Below are 22,134 nucleotides of genomic sequence, written 5' to 3' on the forward strand. Positions count from 1 at the left end.
CTTTGCCTGTAGCTGCTGGGGTGTCAGGTGTGCTTGCCAACAGCAATAGGAAAGCAGTGGCATCTTGTGCAACATGGATGCAAAAAGCTGGTTCAGGGGAACGCTTTGCCTTTTATTGCGTGAAAGGCTCGATAATGATTTTGGAAACCAGGAGCTGTTTTATTTACCCAGTCCATTTTTATTATTAAGTGGGGGGTCGTTAGAAAGGGGAAAAAATAAAAAAAAAAAAAAAAAAAAAAAAAAAAAAAAACAGACAAAAAATTCCTTCAAAATTGTGCAAAAACAACACAGCAGAAATCAGTGAATGGAGAGGAGAAAAAAAAAGAGACAGAGTAGCAATTCAAACAGTACAGTATTACACATCACTCAAGGAACCTGATTAGAAGTGGATGCTACTATAAACCTCACCAGGCTGCTTGGAGCCCACTCCAGGGCTGTCACTGTTAGGGCTGTACCAGCTCTGTGGATCCCAGAGTAAATAACTCCATCCTACCCTGCCTGTTCTGAAGTCCATTTGAAGGAGATTGAAAGTTGTTTCGGGAAATGCCATTTGGGTCTCTCCCAAATGGAGTTTTACCTTTCCACCTGTGAACTGCTGAAGTCTGCCTCGACAAAAAGATTTCACATTTTGCGACGTCACTCTGAGCTGAGAACACGAAGGACCTTTACAGCCTCAGTCTGTTGTTCAAATGGACTTAAGAACACCAGCCAGCATCTGCAGTGGGCTCAAACATGGGTACCAGAAGTTCCTGCCAGCCCCTGTGCCTCCAATACCCTTTTTCTCGTCACAGATCCCAACATTTCTCTGGGTTCCCATCAGGTCAACCCAGGCCACCTCCCAAAAGGGAAAGGATTCATCTCCCATTGCATCAAGCTACTAAAAAAAAAAAAAAAAAAAAAAAGGAACAAAATATGCATCCACATCCATGTACCACATGTATACCAGAACCCTCCCACCCCATATACATCTCTGTGAACAAGATTCCGTGCTTCAAAAGTTCATAAAAATATACAATTTGCCCAGAATTGCATCTATCCTGCCCATTCCCTGCCTGGAGCTTAGACTTCTCTATTTATATATAAAATACACTAGCCCTGTAAAGTTGCTTTGCTGAGAGCACAGAGGGGATTTCTGCGCTGTGAGGGAGCGCCCCACATGTTGCAGTGCAGCGAGCAGAGGTGCAGGAGCTCTTTACAAAGGCAAGGGCTGCACTGCACAAGCCCTCCCTGCATTGCATTGGGGACATTTTTGGAACATGGTATTCCAGCAGACCGCCTCCTGGCAGCGCTCACAGCATCGCAGCACAAAGGAGCCTTTCACTGCAGCCAGAGGTGACCCATCCCAGCCGAAAGCATCCAGCCAAGGGATTGCTGCAGTATGCAAAGTGGCTTCAAGGTTCCCCTTTGGCATCCACCTTCTGCAGCCCTCCCTCAAGCAGTTTTCCCCAGGGGAGCAGAGCAGCAGAGTTTAGCCATTACTCACTCTCTGAGGGTACCACCTTCTGGGATACCACACTGCAGTTCTTGGATACCAGTGCCAGAATTAATATTTGCTTAACGAGGAAGGGATGCAACGCTTTTAAACTCTGCTTTCAGCCTCCCCCATCCCTGCAGAAATATAATAAATCTTCTGATTTATATCTATGTAGGATCGTTTTGCCTCTGGGTCAAGGTCTGCTCTCCCTGCAGCTGTCACTTCAGACAACTTGAGATATACAAGCTGGGTCGACCTACTTGAGATTTTTGCCTAAGAACAGCACCTGACCCTCAAACATGGTAAAAATATTGCAACTTGGCCAGCTTGCTGCTGCTCCTAAAATCTGGTTGTGATTTGGTCCCAACTCTAGGGGAGGAAATCTGTCACTGGGAATGAGAACACCAGTAATTAAAAATAGAGTCAGTATTTCTATAGCGTATCAAACCCTACAGAACCTCAACGCTTCATACATCTTCTGTAAATGAAATTAAACGGGTCGGTTGCGTATCAAAACATAGTTGGCCTCTCTCATTTCATCTGTAGGAAGACTGCAATTTACACAGCAAAAATACTTTTTGGTTTAAACCAAGGAACAGGTGTGACAAGACAGCGTGCTCTACTCGCACTGGCACGGAGCTCCTGGGCTTTGCATATATAGAATATGGCCGAGCGTGAGCCGTGGGCACCCGCTCGTATCGCGCTCTTGGGTTGGCAAGTAGTGGGATTGGAGGGGAGATTCACCAAAACAATAACTTCAACGACAGGAAAGAGACATTTCTACTGCTCTGTAGCCAGTATTATGGCTACAGCACGTGTGGCACGATGAGTGATAGGGATATATTATAGATATGTTATTCAGAAGCAGAAGGTGCAACCGCAGCTACCTGTAGGAAATGGTGATGAAGGAAAGCAATGCCTGCTGCGAGACGGGTGGAGATGTGTGGTACCTGCAGCTCTGTGGCTGCAGAGCTGGTGGAGGTCCCACTTCCACCCCTCCAACATCCTCACACCTCGAGCAGCAACACAGGGAAAGCTTTCCTGGGAACAACGTGCTAAGGTGGTGGCAATTTGTCACACTGACATGAATTACAGACCGATTACATCACAGCCAGCAGGTCGGCAACTGCTGAGAGACTGTCTTTGAACAAGGGGAAAAATATGTAGAAGTAAGGATTGCTGTTCTCATGGCAAGAACAATGGTGGGGATGCCAAGATACTACTGCCTTGCAAGATAAAGTGGCACATGTTCTACACAAGAATGTGTACAACGTCTGACGGCTTCAGAAATCTGTTCTCGAGCAGATTTCCCAATAAATTAACACAACAAAAATTCTTTCATACAAAACAAAGTCCAAAGGATTTTTTTTTTTTTTAAGTAAAAGCAAAACCTTCAGGGACTATATTACTTATCTCTCTCTACATATATAATCTCCTGAATTTTTTTAAAATAAATTTATTCTCGTCTTAGAAAAATAAATTGAGTAGCCAATTTAGTCAACGGAAAATATCTCACAGACTTAAAAGCATGCCCAGCAAGCATAGCCTTGTAAGACTAAATCAATGTTAAATCAAAGCAATTTGTTACTAAACCAAACTAGTTTGCAATTCACAGTTGATTACTACAAAGTATTTCTTAAATTTTTTGGCCCATAGAAAAATAACATATTGCAACTCAAAGTGCATTTTTAAAATAAACAATCAACTATTTTTATCAAATAAAATATTTACACCATTTGGTTTTTACAGTCAGAAGCGCGCTTCATGCGATGACCATGGGGACATCATCTGAAAATCCAGTTATCATGGGAGCTTCATCATCCTCATCTCCTGGAAAACAAACCCAGAGCTCTTTTACACTGCCCTTGGTTTCAGGATGGATATCAGGAAGAAAATGTTCTCTGAAAGAGTGGTGCTTCACTGCACAGCTGCCCAGGCAGGTGGTGGGGTCACCATCCCTGGAGGCGATGAGGAAATGTGGGGATGTGGCACTGAGGGACATGGGCAGTGGGCAGTGGGATGGGTTGGGGTTGGCCTTGGGGATCTGAGAGGTCCTTTCCAACCTGAATGATTCTATGATTCTGTGAGACACAGCTGAAGTGGCCCCAAAAGTAGTGCATCAGCATGTTGCTCTTACTAGCTGTATTTGTGATGCCCAGGATTTAATGAATTTTCATTAGTAGGGGGTGTTTCAGTGAAGCTGCTAACAACACAATCCTGAGATAGGTCTATACTCTTAGAATCAGATCAAACCCATAAGGAGTTTTACACTAAAGATGTCCCAAAGCATGATCAAGGATTTAGGTCGTCTGCTGATCTGGAGTACCTGAGATCCCAATGCATGACCCCAAAAGTTATGCTAGGCTGATGGTTGGACCTGATGATCCTAAGGCTCTCTCCCAACCTCAGTGACTGTACAACTCTTTGATTCTACATACCTAAGTCGTCCCCTGAGGAGAAGATGGCCGAGCCCAGGCGGGAGCTGTAGTGGCTGTTGGCGAAGGCGGTGAAGCTGCTCTGCAGCCGGCGGTGCCTCGTGTACAGCACCACGAAGCCAGCCCCCAGGGCCACCAGCAGCAGGAACAGGATGGGGACCACAATGGCAGCCACGTCAGTGGATCTGCCTATTTGAGATTCAGAGGAGTCTCCACCTACAGAGCAGGGAGGCAGGGAAGCACTTGTAACTGATATGACATTTCTCCCGCTGCTACTTGTGCAGTGTCCTGAGGGTTCTGGTAGAACAAACCCAACCCAAATGCATCCAACTTGCTAATATTTCCATCCTATGACTTCAGGATGGTTTTTTCTATTCAAACCTGCTAGGATGCAAAGCCACCAAGTGGCCATCTGTATAATACTTCACTATCTCCTGTTGGGTCCATTTTTGAGGCTTTTGTTAGTAGTGTTCACAGAGAAAGAGGGGGCTGTGCCAGTGACTTACCAGCTCCCAGCTCATCATAGAGAAGCGTGGCCGGCTCCCCGCACATATGCCCACCATACAGACACCTGGCCCTGACTGCAAAGGAGTAGTTGTGACCTATCTTCAGGTTGGAAACTTTGAAGAAGTTCTCGGTGGTGTTCCCAAGATAGGCCGTGCGGTTCAGCAGGCTGTCAAACATGAGAACCTCGTAACCCTGAGTGGGGCAAAAACAACAACACAGCTCAGCAGGGACGCTCAGAGAGCAGAGCATCCTGTTGTATTGACAGGGTAATGTCAGGAGCCCTGCAAGCAACTCTGCTCCCAGCATTAATGAAATGCTACCTGTAGGATGGGGGAGAGTGCCCCTTACCCTGCTCTCATTGAAATTGCTTTCCTTTAATGCCAAACTCTTCCAAAAGAGCAGAATGTGGTCATTTTCTGCTATAATTTTTAAGGCATCCGGTGCAGAGAGTGGAACTGCAAATGAGAGAAAACAGAAGGAAGGTTAGGTTTGGTTAGCAGTGCTACTCGTGGGGCAAGGGTGCACTTTCAAAAGGGGTGGGGGGCTTTATTTGTCAGCACAGTGCAGGCTGTGCTGGAGGGGAGGGTATGGCTGATAGGATCTGCTGGTGGGTTTTACAGTAGGATGGCATTTCAATACTTCTTCTTTTACCTGTGTTAATCATCATGCTGGATTCTTTGCTCATGTTTCCCAGTTGAACAATCACGTGGTATTTGCCTCCTGGTTCGAGTTTCTTAATGGTGTATTCCACCGTGCTGTTCCGTGTTTTCACTTTGTAGATTTTATCTGTTTTTCTTACTAAATCTTTAACTGCAACAGCGTACAACTGAAGGGGAGAAAAGGCAGGCACAGTGAATGACAGATCTCACTTTCCTGCAGACTCACTAGCAATCTCATGCAATGTCAGGACATCAGACTGGGGGGTAAAAATAACATTAAGCCATGCCTGTGCTCTACAGAAGGCTGGCAGATAGACAGACTTTGAGCCCCTTGCTGGACAAGCTGGAACCCTGCCTGAGATGGCTATTTACAGATAGACAAAATGCAGTTGCTGGGACCTGTGTCCCAGATGAGGGGCTTGATCTCTTCTCCCTGGTAACTAGGATAGTACAAAAGGTAAAGGGCTTCATTTGCACCAGGGGAGGTTCAGGTTGGATGTTAGGAAAAGCTTCTTCTCCAAAAGGATGGTGATGCAGTGGCACAGCTGCCCAAGGAGGTGGTTGGAGTCACTGTCCCTGGAGGTGTTCCTGAACAGCAGCGATGTGGCACCTGGGGACATGGGCACGGTGGGCATGGGTTGGGACTTGGTTTGGTGATCTGAGAGGTCTTTTCCAACCTTAATGATTCTATGATAAGGGCAGAAGGAAAACTGCAGATCGTATTTATCAATGAGCAGAGATGCAATGCAAGCCTGTGCCTTCTCAGAGTTTCCACCATCATTAAACCAGATTTAAGCCTTTGCTGTGGACCAGCTTAGGAGGGGTAAGTCGATGGTGGGGCAGGGATCTGTCTGTGAATCGGGGCTTTGTGTGCAAAGGAAGAGGAGAAGGCTCTGAGGTCCTACCATGTCCTGGTCAGGTGAATCGTAGGGAGATTCCCACTTGATGACAGCGAAGGTCTTGCCTGTGAGCACTGCATGGAGGTGCCTCGGGGGAAGCCGGTTGTCGGGGATCATCTTCACCACGACGTAATCAGATGGTGGCCCTTGGTAGGGAGACATCACACGGACCTTGAAGGGACGACCCAGCAGTTAGTGCGGTGCCTTCAGGCTTTGGTGCCAAACCCGAGCCCAAATTGTGTGTGGGAGGGGATCAGAAAAGCAGCCTACCAAGAACAGGTACTGCTCGTCCCGCTGCACGATGACGGTGGCATTGTGGAAGGTTGTGGTGGTGTTGTGAGGGCTCTGGTAGAGCTCCAGGAAGGATGTGGCGTAGAAGATGCCATAGACCTGCAGAGGAGAGGACAAGAGGGATGGTACAAAGCTTGTCACGGCACAGAGCTCCCACCCAAACCATGGTGAGCTGCTGCTCGTTAGGGATTTGTTCCTCCTGGGCTCAAGTTTAGCTCTGGTCTGCCAACCAGGTTGCCCAGCAGCACTCTCTTTTGATTAAGGTCCTCATCTGAGGAACCTGCTCCCACCTCTGACAACACATCCATCAGTTAGAAGGCCATGAGAGCATCATGACGTTATCTGTGTTTCAGCCACTTCTCTATGTAACAGCAGCTCAACCAACAAACAACAAAAAGCCTTTCTGTGCCGGTATGGTAGTGGCAGCAAGCACTTTTCCTTACATTTTTTTACCAGAAATTTTTCAGGGTTTTTGAACTCAGCCCCAACAAACAAAATGTTCTAAAATATCTTTTTTTTTTCCTAAGCTCTGAGTCAGACCCCATCCCAGTGAGTGAGAAAGGAGAGCCTCATGGCCTTACAACATCCCTCGGTCCGGTCCAGGTGCACTCCACTGCTGTCTGGTTGATGGCCCTGGCCTTGAGACTTGGTGGGATGGGTCTCGTCCCGCTGGTCACAACGTGCACAAAAGACAGAGGGCTGTCACCCAGCTCTGTCTTAGCCCAAGCAGAGATTTCATACGGGGTTTGAGCTGTCAGGTTGGCCACTGAGCAAGGAGAGAGATTCACACTGTTAGGTGAGGCACAGTGCTATATGGTAGAAGCATCATGAAATGGTCAGCAGCACTAAATGGTCTCAGACAGGATTGTCTCTCTCTTGCTATGTGTTGTCCTTCATTCTGATTAGTTTCTTTTGCACAGAATCACCTGGGTATCTAAGCTAGCCTTGCTTGCCCATGTTGGGATGCTTTCCCAAATCTTGACTGTGCATGCTAGTTATTCCTCCAAACCCCAAATAAAGCTGATTAACAGGGACACACACTGTAGACGAGCCCAATAAACCATTGACTTTTTTGCAGAATCAATAAACAAAATCCCTGTGATGAGAAAAGGCCAGTGCAGCTCTAGGGAATAAATCCCAAATCTGCTTGAAAACTGCTAAGAAGAGAGACCAGAGTTTTACCAGTCTGTCCTCCCAGGATTTTCTCTTAACATACTCAGCTGAGCTGCAGTGACAAAAAGGAAAACCTTGTAGCTGTCAGTAAAACCCTCCATTTGGGGGGTGACCAAAGCAAAACTTTACATCTAAACAACTTACCTTTTTGGACTGACTTTTCTCCTTCTATGGTCAGAGTTCTTCTTTCCTGCCTGTGTGCATCAAATGTCCAGTAGATGTTGACAACGTAACCGCTGACCTGTCAAGCAGCGATGGCACACGATATGAACTGATGTAAGTTCAGCTATTTTGGATGCAGTGAAAGAGTCATCACTTATGTCTTTAAGTCATATTTTCCATAGTAATTAAGAGAGCTGGGACAGCTGATGAGTAGCAAGTAATAAACGGGAATGGAATAATTAGTTTCAAAATATGATTGCAGTACTAAACTGGGTGATAGCTTATCCCATCCAGTATTTACCACTTATCCAACTTTTCTGTTACTGATGTTTCAGAAGTAAAGAGTAGAATTTTACCTTGATATTAGTATTCATTTTTAGACTGAAGCTTATGGAGTCCTCAGTGTAGCCCTCAATGCGTATGACAGGTGGAGGAATGACTGGAAGGAAAAGGAGAAATGGTTGTTATTGCAATCCCAAGAAACTTCATAGCAAGTTCTGATGGCTCTTCTACCTCTGCTTTCCAACTATCTCCAATGCAGGTACTCCCACATTTCACACAAGCAAGCATTCTGCATTTTTAGTAGCATGATGTTTTCTTTCCTTTCTTTGTCAACACCGTGAGCGTGCACTTTTATCTAACAAACTAGAAAGCAGACAATTTTGACATCAGAATATAGACTAGGAAAAAGTCTTGTCAGGAATACAAATGACTTCAAAAGGCTTATCAAACAGCACTTCAGAGGGAAACAATTTATCGTGTTGTTTGGGTTTACCTACTGTCAACTGCAACGCTGCAACAGTTTCTGGGAGCCTCAGTAGTCTTTCAGTGGTCTAATCTACATGAAATGCAGCAACCATCACAACCACAAAGCAAGAAGATAATTAGCAAGCATTCTCTCAATGAGTGATGCTGGAAGAGCTGGTGGAGGTGCATCCTGCCTAGCCCAGTGTAGGACCTACATGAGTCAATGGCAATCCACCTTTGAGCAATGCACAGCAACATTTACTGGAATAACAGCACTCACCTTTGCCTTTTATGGTGGTTATGGATTTAGAGATGCTCCAATTTCCCACTCCTCGACTGGTCACTGCAGCAACCTTTCAGATGAGACGGTCAGTTAATGTGAATGAATGTCACCAGCCATACATGATGCAAACAGAGCGAGGTGAGAGCAAGGTTACGGACACGGAGGAGCTCAGGGAAAAGGACTTCGAAGCAAACAATAGCTAAATTACTTGGCAATAAAATGCTTATTACACAGATAAAGCAGTCTACTTTAAGTACTTTAAAGAATCTAAATGGAGGAAGGGGATCTGCAGATAACTGCTCTCTTATAAGATCCTGTAACCATGGAACGGAATGGATCAGCCCCAGCGTAGGTAAGAATCATGCGTGCATCCACAGGTACTCATGCTCATCCTGCACGTGGACACTGGCAGCATACATTCCTCAGGGCTGGCATGCTTTCACTTCTTATCTATTCTATCTGCAATCACCCAACCTCTCCTACGTGTGTGCTTTCTCCACACCTACCTGCTGCTCTTTGCAGTCATTCAGCCAGGAGCAAATTTATCTCTGCCCCAGATCTGGAGCAGTTGCAGTGACACTGGAATGGGCAATTGGTAGCATAGGTTTCATAACACAGCCAGGCCACTTGGGTGGAAGAACGAATCAAGGGGCACAACTCTGGTCTTAAATCTATACACACTGTCAGTGCAAATGCCAGCACCCCACTGAGGGCTGATATTAAAAGGCTGGATTTTAACATCATACTTTTTCAGCAAATTAGTTGGCTGCACAAGACTAGAACTGCCTAGCAAACAGTAAGAGGTCATGCAGAGCTCTCCTATAGACTGAGCTCTGAAGATACTCACCCGAACTGTGTACAGTGTGTTGACCTGTAAGTTCTTGATCTCGGTGTAGTTCTTGGTGGTTCTAAGGGATGACCATTCCTTGGAACCACTGCTGCTGTATTCCACCTAGAAGCACCAAAACTGGGGATGAGGACTCCAGTGTCAACAATTCTGCAGATCTTTCTATGCCAAAATGTCAGCAAAAAGAATTAATCAAACTTAGAAAAGAAGCCAGAAAGAAAATTATGGTTTTGAGGATTGTGTTGCTGTCTACAGCCCCACAGCGTTGCTCTCAGCAGATCTGCTCCACTAAATACCCTGTTCATGTCCCTCCAGCCCCCTGCAGATGGCTGTGCTCAGAGCAGCAGCTGGACTCACAATGAATTCCCGTATGAGGCCATGGGCGTTCACAGGGGCACTCCAGCTGCACACCACCACCCCCTCAGCTTCTTTTTTGAGGGCCAACTGGAGGTTAAAGGGAGCATCCGGCACTGGGGAGAGAAGCACAGGCATTAGGTTTGGTCACAGCTGTCACCTGAGGAGCAGAAATAGGAGGGCAGGGTCTGCCAACAAAGCAGAGCTTAGACATTGTCTTCTGGTGTGCCCCCAAGCCCTGCTCAACCCTCACTCAGCCAATGAACCCTTCTAGTGATAGCAGTGATGCTAGGTGTGCTGGTTCATTGCTTTTTTTGAACCCCCTCCTTAACCCAAGCTCCAGCTGAAACCACACAGCTCCGCTTACGTCCTTCGGGCACCCGCAGGGTGATGAAGTCGTTGGTATTGTAGACTCTGCTGAGACACTGCACCTGCACCTTCACCTGGTAGGTGCAGTCAGGCTTCAGAACCTTCAACACGCTGCTGGTTTTGTTGCTGTGGGTTTCCAGAACCTTCCAGATGCTTTCTCCAACCATCCTGCACGAGATTCAAACCCCTTTGGTCAGGGATATACTTAGTGACAGAGGGGGACATGTAATCTCTTTGTATTTTAAGAGCTTGCTGCTTAGTTTTCTGAGCAGCAAAGCCCACCACCAGCTTGGGAAGGTGTTTCAAAGCCTGAACTAAGTGTAGCTCGGTGCCTCACTGGCACCATCACTATCCTCTGAGGTTTGCTCTCACTGCTGTGTTCTAATTTCCTGACTTTGTTCTCATTGTTAGCAGTCCCACAAAGACAAGACCCAAGCAGAAACAGAACACCCAATATGCCCACATTTCTGTAGAGTAAACAATCTGAAGGAAACAAAGAGCTTTTCACAAAGGTCCCCTAGCTGCAGCTATTTTGGGGCTGCTTTGCAATGAAGCATTAGAAGATTTTCCAACTAGAAATAGATTGCAAAGCTCTGCCTTTTGAAATCTGATTCAGCACGGGGCCTTGCTGTAAACACATGTGCTGATCACAGTGAGGCAGTGGGGTACCTGTAATACACGTTGTAGACACAGGAGGTCGAGGACATCTTCTTTGGCCGAGCCCATGTCAGGGTGATGGCACCAGAGAAGTCAGCCGTCCACTGCAGGTTCTGTACCTTGTACACAATGGTGTCATCTACAACAGAGAGAGCAGGAGGGAATTCAGCCTTTTGCCCAGAACAGGAGTTCAGTTCCACTGCCAATCCATGGAGGGAGCATTGGCACTGTGCAGATGAGGGGTGTAATGTAAGTGGGGTGGGCAATGAAGAGTAGGAACGTAACCCTGATGCTCCTGCTTCTCCCCGGAACATTTTGTGGTTGCCTTTGTGCTGCTATTACCCAAAGAAATACAAATCATGGCTGCTGAGAAAATACTCTTTATCAACATTTCAGAAGTGTATTGATGCAGGCTAAGTCACTCCCCTGCTTGTGTGATGAATCTGGGCTATGACAGATTCCCCACCAGGCCCGTCTTTGCATGGTGTCACATCTTGCATTCCAAAGCTGAGGCTGCAAAGCAGGGCAGAGCCCTGGTGCAGATTTCCAGGGGAAAACAGATGGTTTTCCTGGGGTGTTCATTCCCCACAAATCTCAGCAGTGCCTTCCCCCAACCTCTCCCAATCCACATTTAATTAAAGCACTAAAACCTGGCTGATGCTCAAGCCCTGAGCAGGTCAGTAGGACCATGGTGAACCTTGTGGCTGCTCACAGGCAGCAACTGATCATGGTCATCTGCCCAGGGGTGACGGTGGAGAGGTGCAAGCTGGGTCACCACATAAAGGAGCACAGGGCTGGGGACAGTCCCTTCACCCATGGGCCATGTGAAATGGACAGCCGTGCTCCCTTTCATCCTAAAGCTGGTTTCTGTGTTTGAAGTTTGTTGGAGCACAAAATCTCAGTGCAGAAGCTGGCTGGCAAGTTTGTCCCAGCTGGTTAAGAATGGGCAAAGAAGCAATCTGGACATGATGCTACATCCAGGGTCTGTGACTTAAAAGCTGTGCATGCAGGAGAGCTCACGTGCATGAAAATACAGAGCAGGGAGGTGGGTCAGGCTGCAGCTCACCTGTGCAGTTCCTCTCATCGCTGCCATCGGAGCAGTCCAGGTACCCATCGCAGCGTTCAGTCACCAGCAGGCAGGCCTCCCCATCCTCACAGCGGAAGCCCTGGGGGCACGACAGCGAGCTGTGCGTTGCTGCAAGCAGAAAAGTTGCAGGGCTCAGTGCAGAGAAGGTCCCTGCAGGAATGGGGCTAGGTGCTGGCATAAAAGCAGGAATGATGCATGGATGGAGCACAGAGTGCCATTAACAGCCCTGTCTTCACTTTGCTGCGTATTCTGGCATGATCTCACCCACCATCAGAAGGACCCAGCAGGGAAATGGTGGAGTCACCATCCCTGAAGGTATTTAAGAGATGTGTGGACATGGTGCTTAGGGACGTGGTTCACTGATGGACTTGTAGTGTCACATCATGGTTGGATATGGAATGCTGGGTCGTGGTTGGACTTGTAGTGCTACATCATGGTTGGGCTTGATGATCCCATGGGTATTTTCCAATCTAATGACTATAATTCTATAAAACTAATAGCTGGACTTCTAATGGAAAAAAAAAAACCAAAAAAAAAACATTGGCATGTGGGGCTTTTTGCCCATTTTTACTGCCAGGATTCCACCAGCATTAACCCCTGCATCCCCTCACAGAGCATCCCAAGAGATGGAACCAGCCAAGATGCTCTCAGCCCCACACTCACGGCAGTTCCTCTCGTCGGTGCCATCCTGGCAGTCCCGCCGGCCGTCACAACGCTTCCAGTTGGGGATGCATTTGTGCAGCTGCTGGCATTCGAATTCGGCCCTGCTGCAGCGGCCGCGTGGCGCTGGGGGGCTGGAGCTCACATTGGGGTCTGCGGGTGGGAGAAGCGAGAAGAGAACCCAGCAGCACCGACAGCTGTCCCAACTTCACTAGATGGCATTGGTCCCGGTTCCACTAGATGGCAATGTCCTCCCATCTAGCAGCTAGCTGGGCTGCCTGAACCATCCTCACTGCTGACTGCAGGGGGCTGGGAAAGCAACTGCTCTGCAGCTTTTAGCGCGGGTGTGAGCTGAAAAGCCACCCCTGCTCCCTCCCCTTTATGCCCCCAGACGTGATAGAGGAGAAGTGTGGGGTGAGGATGCTTACGGGAGGTGGGACAGGCGTCCTCGTCCGAGCCGTCGGCGCAGTCGCGGTAGCCATCGCACACCCAGCTGTTGGTGATGCAGGCGCCGCTGCCGCATCGAAAATGGTTGGGGAGGCAGGTGGGAGGGATGGCCGTGGTGATGGGAAGGACTGGGGAGCCTGAAAGACACCGGATGGGTGTCAGAGCCCCACCAACAGAAGGGAGCGGGGAAGGCACGGCAAGACACGTGGTGTTATCTGTATCTGGATCCCAACTGGGATTTTCAGACAGGCAGAAGGTAAAGATGTGTGAGAGCATGCACACAGCCCATTCCTGGGGGATTTTTAGAGCCCCAGAGCTGGTGCAGGATGTTGGGATGCAGCCTTGGTGCAGCATCAGGGACCCTCACCCTCGCACTCCTTCTCATCCGACCAGTCCCCGCAGTCGTTCTCTCCATCACACTTCCACTGGTTGGGGATGCAGTGCCCGTTCCCACACTGGAACTGGTAGTAGCGGGAGCAGTTGGGGGCATCCGTTGGGTTTTCTGACCAGGAGAGAAGAGTTCTCTGAGCTCCAGTGCTATTTCAACAGCCTCTGACACAGCCAAGGTACAAGAACAGGGCATCCCCCCCAGAGCCCCCCCAGCATTTTGGGCTAGATCCTTTCTCTTCCTCTCCAACTCCCCCACTTCTCACATCTATCACTGCTCTGTTGGCAACGTTACAATGTATGTGCACTGGGTGCAGCCAAACAGCACCAACAGTCACAGAACCAGCAGCAGAATTCACACAGAGCACAGCAGAAGCAGAGAAGCAAGCCCTGCAGCTCTCCAATGAAGGCACAGCTGCTTTGCCTGGCTGTGCACAGCTCCTACTGCTGCCCAGGGAACACTGATAAATATTGAACTTGGCTGTGAGCTGCCTGTCTGCTTTGGGCTGGGAATCTGGAGGCAATATGGTCCCACCAGACTCACTCAACCACAACATGTGCCCGCAGGTCAGATGTGCAGCATGCTGCAGCTAATCTACCTGCAGAAAGAGAATGATGCTGATCCCCACGCAAGACTTTGCAAAGTGAAAACAAAACAGTGCACACACACACACACATGTACACATGCATACATAGATGCATGGGTAGGTACAAAGAACATGGAGCCTGTTCCCTGTGCTCCTGGTATCCAAAGGAGTAAGAAGCCATAATGACAAGGACCTTGAAGGTTTGCTCACCACAGCTTGCTTCATCTGAGTAATCACCGCAGTCATCCATGCCATCACACTTCCACACCAGGCTGATGCACACCCCATTTGCACACTGGAAGCTAAACTGGTCACAGGTGCGGTGGAATTCAGGCTCCTGGGCTGCAAGGGAGGAAAGTAAAGGTCAATGTGGGGTTGGAGGGGAGCTGTCATGGACTTTTGAAAGCACAGCAGGACGACTGTTTAGGAGACACGGCAGCTTTGTGGTACCCTCCCCATACCTGTGGTCTCCACTCCCCAGCCCTCCCTGAACAAAGTGCCTTGAGATGCACAACACCACGCTCACCGCATCCCGCGTAGTTGGCATCTTCATCGGAGCCATCCTCACACTGGATGTCACCATCACACACCATGGAGTGGGACAAGCACTGCTGCCGGTTCTTGCACACGAAGTCCATGTAACGGGTGCACAGGGGAATTTCTGGGGAAAGTTCAGGAGGAGTGGATGGCACCATGGCAGGCACTGCCTGCAAAAAGGCCACTGTCATTTGCACAGACATGTGTGAAGGTCCAGATTTCCAGATCTAATGGACTGCGAACTGCCCTGCACAGCCTGTCCTCACTCAACAACACGTCACAGCTTGGCAGGGGCACCGGGAGGATTCGATCCTCCTTAAGCAGCACCTCTTATCTGCCTTTTGCAGATGCTCAGGGAGCAGCCCATCTCCTCAGCACCAACCAGTTACCCCACCATGGGCACACCTCTCAGCAGCCCCCAGCACTCACCGCAGTCCTGCTCATCTGAGGCGTCGGCGCAGTCGGTGATGCCGTTGCAGTGTTTGCTGGTTGAGATGCAGGTGCCATTGGGGCACTGGAAGCCATTGCACTTTTTTTCTGAAATGAGGTACATTTTGCCAGGTTTCTTTTCAGTACCAAAAGCACAGCCCCTATCCCCTTTCCCCTGACCCCTATAGGAAGGCATGGGAGTTGGCTGCAGCTCTTGTGGTTTGCAGGCACGTACCACAGATGGTGGGGTCCTCATCGGAGCCATCCTGGCAGTCAGCATCGCCGTCACAAGCCCAGCGCTGTGGGATGCAGTGCCCATTGAGGCACTGGAAGCTGGAGGCCTCACAGGTGCGGAACACTGATGGGAGCAGAGCAAGGAGGGGTCCATTTCTCTCTGTGCCATATTTGCTCACAAACCCGCTGCGCCCTCCAGATTGGGGAGGCTCTTTGAGCACAACCCTTGGTGTGCGCCAGCACACGTGGCTGTGGTCATCTTAGGATGGCAAGAAGTGGCACAGACAGCAAGCGAACCTTGGTGGGGTGTAGGGTCCCTGTAGGGGGACCACAGGGTAGGGGAATCACTGGTCAGAAGCTTTGGAGATGGTCTGGAATTAGGGCAGGCAAAAGTTATTTGTGTGGCCAATGCCAATTAGAAAACTTTGGAATTTCAAAGGGATCAGGGCCTCCCTCGGGCTTCTTTCACCCAAGGATCTGCTGCAGGGTGTGCTGGTTGAAGCCCAGCATGTGTTGTTGCTTTAGAGACAAATATCACTCTCCAGCCAAGCGAGCACTCAGTGTTATCAACAAGAAAAGCAACCTGCAGCTTAATTAAATGGCATGCTCGTGAATTTCACATTGGTTTGTGACACGTGCAGATATTTCAAAATGCCTGAGTTTCATGGCAGTAATATTCTATTAGGTATTCAGTGTGAAATGTAATTATTTCAGATAAGAGCAATAAATACAGCCAGTAGAGTCAGATGAAATGTTTCTCAAATAACTGTGATCCTCTTAGATAATTTCAACTTCAGGCTCTACAAACCCGAGATGCTTTTTGAAGTAGGTTCTGTTCCAGGAGAAATTCTCTCTGGAGAAACTCACACGAGAGATAAGTGATACCAATATAAATTAAACCTCCTTAGACAGCAACGTGCACAGAGTGCCAACGACCACAGCCCCCCGAGCATTGCTATGCACCGCGTGTGCTGGAGGCACATCTAACCCTGTGGATAGAGGATGCAGGAGCTCAGCACAGCAGATGTGATCCCCCAGGGGCTCAGCACCCAAAGGCCAGCTTCTATCCTGCACATTGCTCTAAAAACATGGCCACGTGCCTTTCACTGATGGCCTTAAAAATCCACTTGGAGTTGGCACTTGCTTTACATTCCCAAACCCATTGAGAACAGCAAGGCTGCTACGAAGAGGAACCACTTCCCAAGCTGAACCTGCCTCTCCTTTGCAGCTTCTCCACCATTACTGAGTCTGAAGGAAATGTCAGTTTTCTGCAACGTGCTTCACGGCAAGAAAATGGTCAGAGTTCAGGCTCTGAAATGAGATCAGTGCACACTGCCCTGTCTGTTGCCTGCCTGCAACAAAGGAGCCCATTCTGAACACAAGGATTCTTTGGCTGCCTGGCAGCCAAGTCCCACTTCCCTATTCAGCACAGCCTCAAAGGCACAGCCGGCACTGTGCCATGATGCACCTCGGGCTGCTGGGGATGTGCTGGGAGCAGCCAGTGCTGCAAAACTGGTGCAAAACTGCTCTTGCAAAGCCAACCAAACGCAACTCCTCCAGTGCAACACCTCCAATGCAACAACTTGAACACTACTGGGAGAGGCTGTGAGCCCATAAAGAGGGATGGCGATATGTTATTGATCACCACAAAGTGCTTACTGGTGCAGTTGGCTTCATCAGACCAGTCCCTGCAGTCATTGTCATCATCGCACCTCCAGGAGAGTCGAATGCACATCCCTGAGCTGCAGCTGAACTCGTCTTTTCTGCACTGGTGAGCATCTGCAAAGAAGCATAGACAGTTGTCAGATGAGTTTGAGGCCCAGGGAAAAGAGAAGGAAAATTTCACACGGGCTACTGAAAAGGGAGAGGAGGCTGATAGTTCAGAAGCAACACTGAGCAGCCCACGCTGCCATGTGCCTGCTGGGTGGCTGCCCAAGAAGAGCCTTTAATCTCAACCAAATATTTGGCTTTGGGTCAGGGGAAGGCCCAAGGAGCAGGGAAAGATGATAACAGCACAGAACCTCCCTGCCAGACTGCAGCGATGGGGGAAATCACTGCACATCTGTCATCTCCTGCAGTGATAGGAGGAGGCAGCTGTTGGCTGGGAGTAACGAGGGGGATCTGGAGCAGCACTGCACTGCCCAACCTCTCAGCAGTGGCACCAGGCTTTGGTCCCTTGCATGAGGACAGGGAAGGAGAAGGCATGCAGCAGAGCAGCTCACCACAGTGACTCTCATCGCTGTTATCACCGCAGTCGTCCTCCAGGTCACACTTGTAGGACAGGGGGATGCAGGTCCCCGATTCCCGGCAGCGGAACTGGGTTTCGGCATCACACACAGTGGTGGCTGATGGGGGAGAGGAGGAGGTCAAGGCGGTGCTGGAAGGATGGATTGTGCTGATCCATCATGAGTGAAGCAGAGAGGGGAGCTGAGAGGTGCTCAACACAGCTTGCAGGGTTATTAGCGTAGGTGCATGTCAGAGTTGGGGAGCAGGACTAAGGGCATCCCACCTCACTGCTGCTTGCAGACTGGGAGCAGTGTGTCCCCAGCAGAGGATAGAGGGGGAAACTCTGCAGGCTACAGCTCACCCAGCCAACTTGAGATTCAGTTCCTAGGGCAGGAACTGCACTCTGAACACCTCTTGCTCCCCCTGACTACTACAAAGGGAGCGCGGGACATCAGCTCAGATGCAGTGCCGATGCAGCAGACATCTAAACTGGGATGGGCAAATGCCACCATGGGACACTCACGGCAGTTCTTCTCATCGCTCATGTCCCCGCAGTCATTGTTGTTGTCACACTGCCAAATGCTGTTGATGCAGTTCCCGTTGAAGCATCTGTACTGGTTGGGCAGACACGTGTTTTCTGGTGCAGAGGAGAAAACAAAAAGAAGCTGGGGTGAGGCATGGCGCCCTGTTCCTGGGTATCAGACACACTCCTTGTTCCAAGGGCAGCTGGGAAGGTCGTCAATGGAAGAAGCTGCCACCTCTAATAACAACAGCAGGGACCAAGCCTGGTGTTACCTTCCTTCACGCAGGTGTTGTTCTTCATGCTGTAGCCATGAGGACAGTCACACTTCACCTCCCCTGAGGGCAGCACGGTGCTGGAAACGCCCTCAGGGCACTTGCAGCTCCGGCCATTGTTGGACTTGGGCAAACAGAGCAAGCTGCAGGGGTGGGCAATGCAGCCGTTCCGTCCTGGCACCGGGGAGGAAGGGGACACCATCAACAGGGGCTGTAGGCAAGCAGGAAGCCCCATCCCAACCCCATCCCAGTTTGAGGTTGCAGCCCCATGTTTCTGCAGGCTAGGGAAGTGCTCTGACAATCATAGTGATGCAGCTCAGAGACCCCATACAGCACCTGGCATGGAAAGCCATGGTTTGTGTCCTGAGCTACGGGGTGGGTGCCTGGAACAATATCCCCAGCAAAGACAATCTTGTGCTCTTAGCTACCTGTCGTCTTTCCTCTGTAGAAGATTTTCATGTCCATGATCCCGTTTAATTGGCCGACCAACGTCTCCATCCTTGAGCCACTGGTTTTGGACGCCCGGAAGATGCTCAGCTGTGACCAGTCATTCCAGTAGATCTCGTTCTGAAGGGTACACACTGCTAAGTACTAAAGCACCTGAGCACCCACAGCCAAAGGGCAGCAGAGTGCAAATCCCTCCCAGCCCATGGTGAGGATGATGAGGAAGACATGGACTAGGATTTGAGCAGGAGTGGAAGCAGGAGTTGCTAGGTGCAGGAATTTTGGGGAACACGTCCAGAGCAGAAATAGAGTGAGTAATGTGCTAGCTCCTTCCCACCAAACCTACCCAGTGTGCTAAGTGCTCCCACCATGCAATGGAAATGTGGACAAAGTGGAGATGGCTGGCTGCAGCAATACCTTAAATACAGCGATGGCATAGGGGTGTGGGAGGCTGTCCAAAATGACAGATCTCTGCAAACCATTGAAATCCACCCTCTCAATCCTATCCATGTAAGCTTCAGTCCAGTAGATCCAGCGGTCATCCACTGAGATGCCATTGGGCCACCGCACACCTTCTGAGACGACGCAGGCAGCCGAGGAGCCATCCATGTCACTTCTGTAAATGCCAGGCCTGGAGTCTCCCCAGTCCGTCCAGAACATCAGCCTGCAACAGGCAAAGAGCTTAGCTGCAACAGGAACAGCACAGCTTGTCACAGGGGAGCAGGTTATCAAGCAGAGACGTGAACGCTTTGCATTCCCTGTCTCTTGAAAGATGTGCCTTTGGGGAAAGGAGCTCTTTGCAATTCAAATGAGAGCAGCGCTGGATCTGCGAGCAGAAGGCAGGCTTACAGAGCTGCAGTCTGTGGGGCACGAGTGCAGCTGGAGGTTACCTAGCCATGAGCTGCAGAAGTGGATGTTGAGGAGGTGGTGTTGTCATGCTCTGCTGGCCATGTGCACATAGCCAGAGGCAGCTCAAGTCTACCAGTGTGACATCAGCGTCACGGCATTGGGGTCCTCATTGCTCCCTCCTAAAGCTGAAACTGCTGCCCAGAGAATCTGTGGATGCCCCATCCCTGGAAGTACATGAGGCTACAGATGGGGCCCTAGGCAGCCTGATCTGCTGGGGGCAAGCGGCCAATGGCAGGGGGTTGGAACTAGATGATCTTTAAGGTCCCTTCCAACTCAAGCCATTCCATGAATCTGCGATAAGCCTTCCATGCAGCATCTCCCCCTGGTTCCTCTTGTGTGGCTGTGGCATTGAAGGGGAGGGCTTGATCTGCATGGTAAAAGGGATCTGACTGCAGGTGGGAGATCCTTGCTTACCCTTCTCGGGGCACCAGCGCAAGGGCCCTGGGTCGCTCAAGGATGGAGGAGTTGAGGACAGTGAGACGCAGGTCTCCATCCGGATTGGCAACCTGGAGTCGTAACAAAAGAAGAGGATTGTGCTGGTTGCAGGCTGCATGGAGGGAAACTGCATGAAAACTGTGGCAGTAAATCATATTATCCCAATCAAACAGGTGCCATGGGCACAAGGAGCTGCACTGCGGGGCAGTGGATAACAGCTGTGTCAGGGGAGGTTTAGGTTGGTTATTAGGAAGAGTTTCTCCATGGAAAGGGTGGCTGGACAATGGAACAAGCTGCCAGGGCAGTGTTGGAGGTATTTAAGAGATGTCCTGATGTGGCACTAAGGGACATGGGTTAGTGATGGGGCTCAGTAGGGCAGGCTGATGGCTAGACTTAGTGATCCTGAAGATTTTTTACAACAGAAATGATTCTGAGATGCTTTGTGAACCCAGTGCAGTGTGGGGAGCAGGTTGGCAGCCAGCAGTGGGACCCCAAAGGCACACTGGGGCAGTCCCCCCTGCAGCACAGGTGGTGTGACTGTACCTCAATTTTGGGAATTCCAGCATTGACCCAGTACAGCAACTGGCTGAGTGGTTCGAAGGCCAAAGCTTCCACTGTTTCCAACCCAGTGCTTATGATTATTTCTTGCCCAGAGCTGCCATTGAGACAAAGACGCTAGAGGAAAAAAAAGGAGGAAAAAAAGGACTAAAAAAGCAGAACCTTCCCAGCCTTGAGGTTAGCACAGCCATGTGTGTATATCCTTTTTCTACTTCCCTAGGAAAGAAAATGGGAAACAGAATAATTCTGAAGATATCCACATCAGTGTATGCCACAGGAAGCAAAAGCATCTCGATTTGTCAGGTTTCAACCAAAGATCCCAAAATTTCTGGATCAAACCCTCCAGAATCACACATTTTGTGGGAAGTAATTCAGCTGTGGAGCCCAATGCCCCAAGCTCAGCACTATTTGAGATCAATGCACTACACCAGCACACTGATCATTAAGCTCCCCTCCAACCCAAGCCGTTCTACGATCGATTCTACGACAGCAGACAGATGAGAAACGCCCAAAACAAGATGCTGACTCTCAGGCTGCCACTTCTGCCCCAGTGAATCCCTGCTCACCTGGATGATGTCCAGTGTGACATCGGCCCAGTAGAGGCAGTTGTGCTCATAGTCAAAGTCGAGCGCGACCGCCCCGTGCAGCCCGGCCAGCGGCAGCTCCTGGCTGAGCCCAGAGGCGAGGTCGTAGCGGTGGATGGAGTAGCGGGTGGCATACAGGATGAATTCGTTCTCCTCTGCGGGACAGAGTTGGGGTTTTTTTAGTGATTCTGTGTTTTTTGGGGTGCTCGTGGGGTCAAGAGGGAATTGGAGATTTTTTTCATTGCAGTGAGCAGGTTTTCCAGCAGAGCAGTGGAAGGGAGGCAAAGGCCCTTTGTCTCAATGGGATTAGGTTCATTAGAATACGCTAATAGCCTTACGGCTCCCCTTATTCCCTCGCACCAACACTGCAGCTATTGTTTATCTCAGAGGGCTGAAGGAGGAGGTAGGGATGGCAGAAAGCACTGTGACCGGTACCTTGACACATTAGCATGCTGCCAACTAGAAACAAAACACTCATCTCCCAGTTCCTCTGAGTTCTCATAAAAAAAACATAAATGTGCTGCAAACCTGGGAGTCCTGGGAGACACTTTCCAATGGGAAATACCCCAGAGGGGTTGTGATCTCAGTTTGTGCAGAACCAAACCGGCCTGGGACTGAGCTCCCAGGCATTGCGTGCTGCAGGTAAAGTCCATTAATGCTATTAACAAGTGGGGCTGATGTCAGAGAGCAGCTTTGGCTACACACCCCAAATGGGATTATATGGAGCTAAGAAACAGACACCGCACATGAAAGTGTTCCCATGGTGTGAGGCACCATGGAACTGAGGAAGCAAGGGTTTGTTTTTCGGGCTCTTTGCAACTCTCCAAATAGCTCAGTGGGCATGGCAGGGTGAGGAGCATGTTGGTGCTGAGCAGGGACGAAGGCTGAACCTACACCAGCCTGCATCAAAACAGCCCTAGGCTCGAGCAGCAGCATGACAGCAGATTAAATTACAGCA

At 49.6% G+C, this 22,134-nt stretch overlaps 1 protein-coding gene across 1 annotated transcript in view; it reads right to left on the minus strand.

Annotated features, from left to right (window-relative positions):
* Window positions 1-260: 260 nt before the first annotated feature.
* The window catches only part of SORL1 (sortilin related receptor 1), a 37,607-nt gene continuing 15,733 nt past the window's right edge, over window positions 261-22,134 (minus strand). The window contains exons 17-48 of the mRNA XM_042832143.1: window positions 21,159-21,331; window positions 20,578-20,709; window positions 20,014-20,105; window positions 19,108-19,354; window positions 18,675-18,813; window positions 18,247-18,420; window positions 17,975-18,088; window positions 17,448-17,570; window positions 16,885-17,004; window positions 15,227-15,349; window positions 14,992-15,099; window positions 14,552-14,686; window positions 14,236-14,367; window positions 13,419-13,553; window positions 13,033-13,188; window positions 12,608-12,757; window positions 11,924-12,052; window positions 10,870-10,996; window positions 10,199-10,368; window positions 9,835-9,947; window positions 9,478-9,582; window positions 8,628-8,700; window positions 7,957-8,039; window positions 7,583-7,679; window positions 6,847-7,031; window positions 6,245-6,364; window positions 5,981-6,145; window positions 5,068-5,242; window positions 4,765-4,871; window positions 4,416-4,608; window positions 3,913-4,125; window positions 261-3,304 (exon numbers count right to left, since the gene is read on the minus strand). Of these exons, the coding sequence (XP_042688077.1) occupies window positions 3,237-3,304; window positions 3,913-4,125; window positions 4,416-4,608; window positions 4,765-4,871; window positions 5,068-5,242; window positions 5,981-6,145; window positions 6,245-6,364; window positions 6,847-7,031; window positions 7,583-7,679; window positions 7,957-8,039; window positions 8,628-8,700; window positions 9,478-9,582; window positions 9,835-9,947; window positions 10,199-10,368; window positions 10,870-10,996; window positions 11,924-12,052; window positions 12,608-12,757; window positions 13,033-13,188; window positions 13,419-13,553; window positions 14,236-14,367; window positions 14,552-14,686; window positions 14,992-15,099; window positions 15,227-15,349; window positions 16,885-17,004; window positions 17,448-17,570; window positions 17,975-18,088; window positions 18,247-18,420; window positions 18,675-18,813; window positions 19,108-19,354; window positions 20,014-20,105; window positions 20,578-20,709; window positions 21,159-21,331 (4,376 nt within the window). The 3' untranslated portion in view covers window positions 261-3,236. The remainder of the gene's footprint in view (window positions 3,305-3,912; window positions 4,126-4,415; window positions 4,609-4,764; window positions 4,872-5,067; window positions 5,243-5,980; window positions 6,146-6,244; window positions 6,365-6,846; window positions 7,032-7,582; window positions 7,680-7,956; window positions 8,040-8,627; window positions 8,701-9,477; window positions 9,583-9,834; window positions 9,948-10,198; window positions 10,369-10,869; window positions 10,997-11,923; window positions 12,053-12,607; window positions 12,758-13,032; window positions 13,189-13,418; window positions 13,554-14,235; window positions 14,368-14,551; window positions 14,687-14,991; window positions 15,100-15,226; window positions 15,350-16,884; window positions 17,005-17,447; window positions 17,571-17,974; window positions 18,089-18,246; window positions 18,421-18,674; window positions 18,814-19,107; window positions 19,355-20,013; window positions 20,106-20,577; window positions 20,710-21,158; window positions 21,332-22,134) is intronic.

Source organism: Centrocercus urophasianus, unplaced genomic scaffold, assembly GCF_019232065.1.
Source record: "Centrocercus urophasianus isolate 14NV4802_14NV808 unplaced genomic scaffold, USGS_Curo_1.0 seq_37, whole genome shotgun sequence".
Taxonomy (NCBI): Eukaryota; Metazoa; Chordata; class Aves; order Galliformes; family Phasianidae; genus Centrocercus; species Centrocercus urophasianus.